Source organism: Octopus bimaculoides, chromosome 11, assembly GCF_001194135.2.
Source record: "Octopus bimaculoides isolate UCB-OBI-ISO-001 chromosome 11, ASM119413v2, whole genome shotgun sequence".
Classification (NCBI taxonomy): Eukaryota; Metazoa; Mollusca; class Cephalopoda; order Octopoda; family Octopodidae; genus Octopus; species Octopus bimaculoides.
Genome location: NC_068991.1, coordinates 2,213,181 through 2,215,637, shown reverse-complemented (window position 1 = coordinate 2,215,637; position 2,457 = coordinate 2,213,181). Strand labels below are relative to the sequence as shown.

The 2,457-nt window shown below is 34.7% G+C and overlaps 1 protein-coding gene across 1 annotated transcript in view; it reads right to left on the bottom strand.

The window, feature by feature from the left end:
• Window positions 1-552: 552 nt before the first annotated feature.
• LOC106883655 (ribonuclease DdI) overlaps window positions 553-2,457 on the bottom strand; it is a 9,772-nt gene continuing 7,867 nt past the window's right edge. Inside the window, exon 8 of the mRNA XM_014934753.1 lies at window positions 553-1,425. Coding sequence (XP_014790239.1) covers window positions 1,228-1,425 — 198 coding nt within the window. The 3' untranslated portion in view covers window positions 553-1,227. The remainder of the gene's footprint in view (window positions 1,426-2,457) is intronic.

Below are 2,457 nucleotides of genomic sequence, written 5' to 3'. Positions count from 1 at the left end.
ATATATATTTATTTATTTTAATTTTTTTTTTTTTAAATATAAGGACACAGATCGTGTCATGTAGCCAGCTGGAGATGATGTCTCCTGGGTCTAAATCACAGCAACATTCGTCCTAAACCAGGACTGCCATGTTATGTTGGCAAACAATCTTTACTCCAAGTGCTTTTCACATGGAACCAGCACCAGTGCTTTTCACAAGGAGCCAGAACTGGTGCTTTTCGTATGGCACTAACACAGAGTTTGATATTTCATTCACCATCTCCACCAACCCCTCGTCATTACTGTCTCAGTTCCTAGCTCTCATAAAACTGGTCACTTGGTTTCTAAGGTGTTTAAGCAACCAAGATCACAATATTCCTCCATATTCAACAGTGTGGACTAAAAGTGTTTTGAATGCACCACACTGCCCTCTTCAGGAACTGAAACCACAGCCTTTCAATTATGAGTGCAATACCCTAAGCACTAGGTCACATGCCTTCACTGATATTTCACTGGTATACATTTTATTTCAGCTTCCAGGTCTGGAAAAACTTTACTATAAATAGCCAGAGGTGTAGAATTATTTGAAAATGCTTTATTCACGATGTTTTGATGTTTCCACATTTACAGAATTTGTCACATGATCAATGTCCATTTACAGGATTTGTTTACATAGTTCTTTACATAGCAACAAACTGCAAAGGTTGTGGGGAGCATTGCTTCTTTTTTATTTACTTATATATTCATTTAAAAATAGTTTTTCCAAACTTTAGCGGGAATTATTTATAAAAATAACATAACGAATGTGAGCAAATTTGCTTATCAAACCAAATCACTTGAGACAATTTCTGGTTCTTTGATATAAAAAGCATCAATTTCCTTAGTTTCCAGAATTAAATTAATCTGGAAATATACTTAATTTAAATATTAAGTATATTTCCAGGTTTAAATTAAGTTCTCCTTTAGAATTTTCTGCAAGAATCTTCCCTTACGTTATGCTCCAAACATTAGCTAACACTAATTTAATATAGCAATCAAATAAAAGTTAATTATTTTGTTAAATGCAACCAAATTCTTGATTATTTTCGAAATTAATAGAAAGACATAGACATATTTTATACGAAATATTGTCATGAAATACTTAAAGCACAAGATAACTTGTTTCAGTCATTGGACTGCAACAATTAAATCTCTCGCTAGAAACACTAACTGAAAGATGAAGCATTGAAAATGTTACATCATGATAGCTTATGAGAGCCAAAAAAGAATAAGAAGAAAAAGAAATGGCTGAATGCTTCCAAGATGCAGAGCATATAAACTTCGGCTTCCACTGGGAAGGTATTTCACTTGGCCTTTTCCCTTACAGTTTCCAAACTGTCTATAGCAGTTGATTGGTCTGAAATTCAAGTCCAAGCAAATCCTAGATTCAGTAAGGTAGGCCTTTTTCTGAAGATATAAGAAAATATATATACAAAACATATTATTCAGTTCATAGACAATTTCAGTAGGTTGCAAGTGTACTTATGTACATGTGTATGTGTGTGTGTATAAATATATACATAATAATAATAATAATAATAATAATATAAATAATATAAAAATATATATGCATACATACACATATATGTGTACATACATATATTTGTATATACATGCATATATGGGCACAAGACACCACGGAACGTAAACAACATAAAATACGAAAATAATACGAATTACAAAATACGAAAACATGGAATACGAACTTTTTTGGCAAACAACGAAAGAAACAAACGGAAAACAATACAAGCAGCATGAAAAACGATCCTTTATCAGTTGTTAGCTGTTTTGTTACTTTGTATTTTGAGCAATTCACAACAATGATACGTTTTCAACATAACAGTTGCTCCTGCAAAGCAAATTAAATAAAATTTGAGATTTTGCTGAGGGTCAAAATTAGTAGCAAAAACAAGACAATGGAAACAGACAGGGAGGGCTGCTAAGCTTAGACGAGTTCAAGTAAGTTTTACATACATACATACATGAATAAAAGAAGGCATATGGTCTGGTGGTTAGGTGTGTTACATTCATGATCGTGAGATTGTGGTTTTGAATCCTTAGTCAGGTGATGTGTTCTTTTCTTGAGCAAGACACTTCATTTCACGTTGCCCCAGTACACTCACCAGTAAATAGGCACACCTTATGACAGGCTAACACCCCATTCAGGGGCATTGTTGGCCACCCTGCCTAACCAGCAGGATGGCTTCATTTGAAAGCTAAAACAAATCTGAAGTGCTTTGTGACCAGCAACGTCTAACATCTGATACTCTGGTCAATCATGTGATCACATGCTATGAAGGGCATCCAGCTGTAGAAACTCTGCCAAATCAGACTGGAGCCTGGTGTTGCCATCCGGTTTCACCAGTCCTCAGTCAAATCGTCCAACCCATGCTAGCATGGAAAGCGGACGTTAAACGATGATGATGATGATGATATATA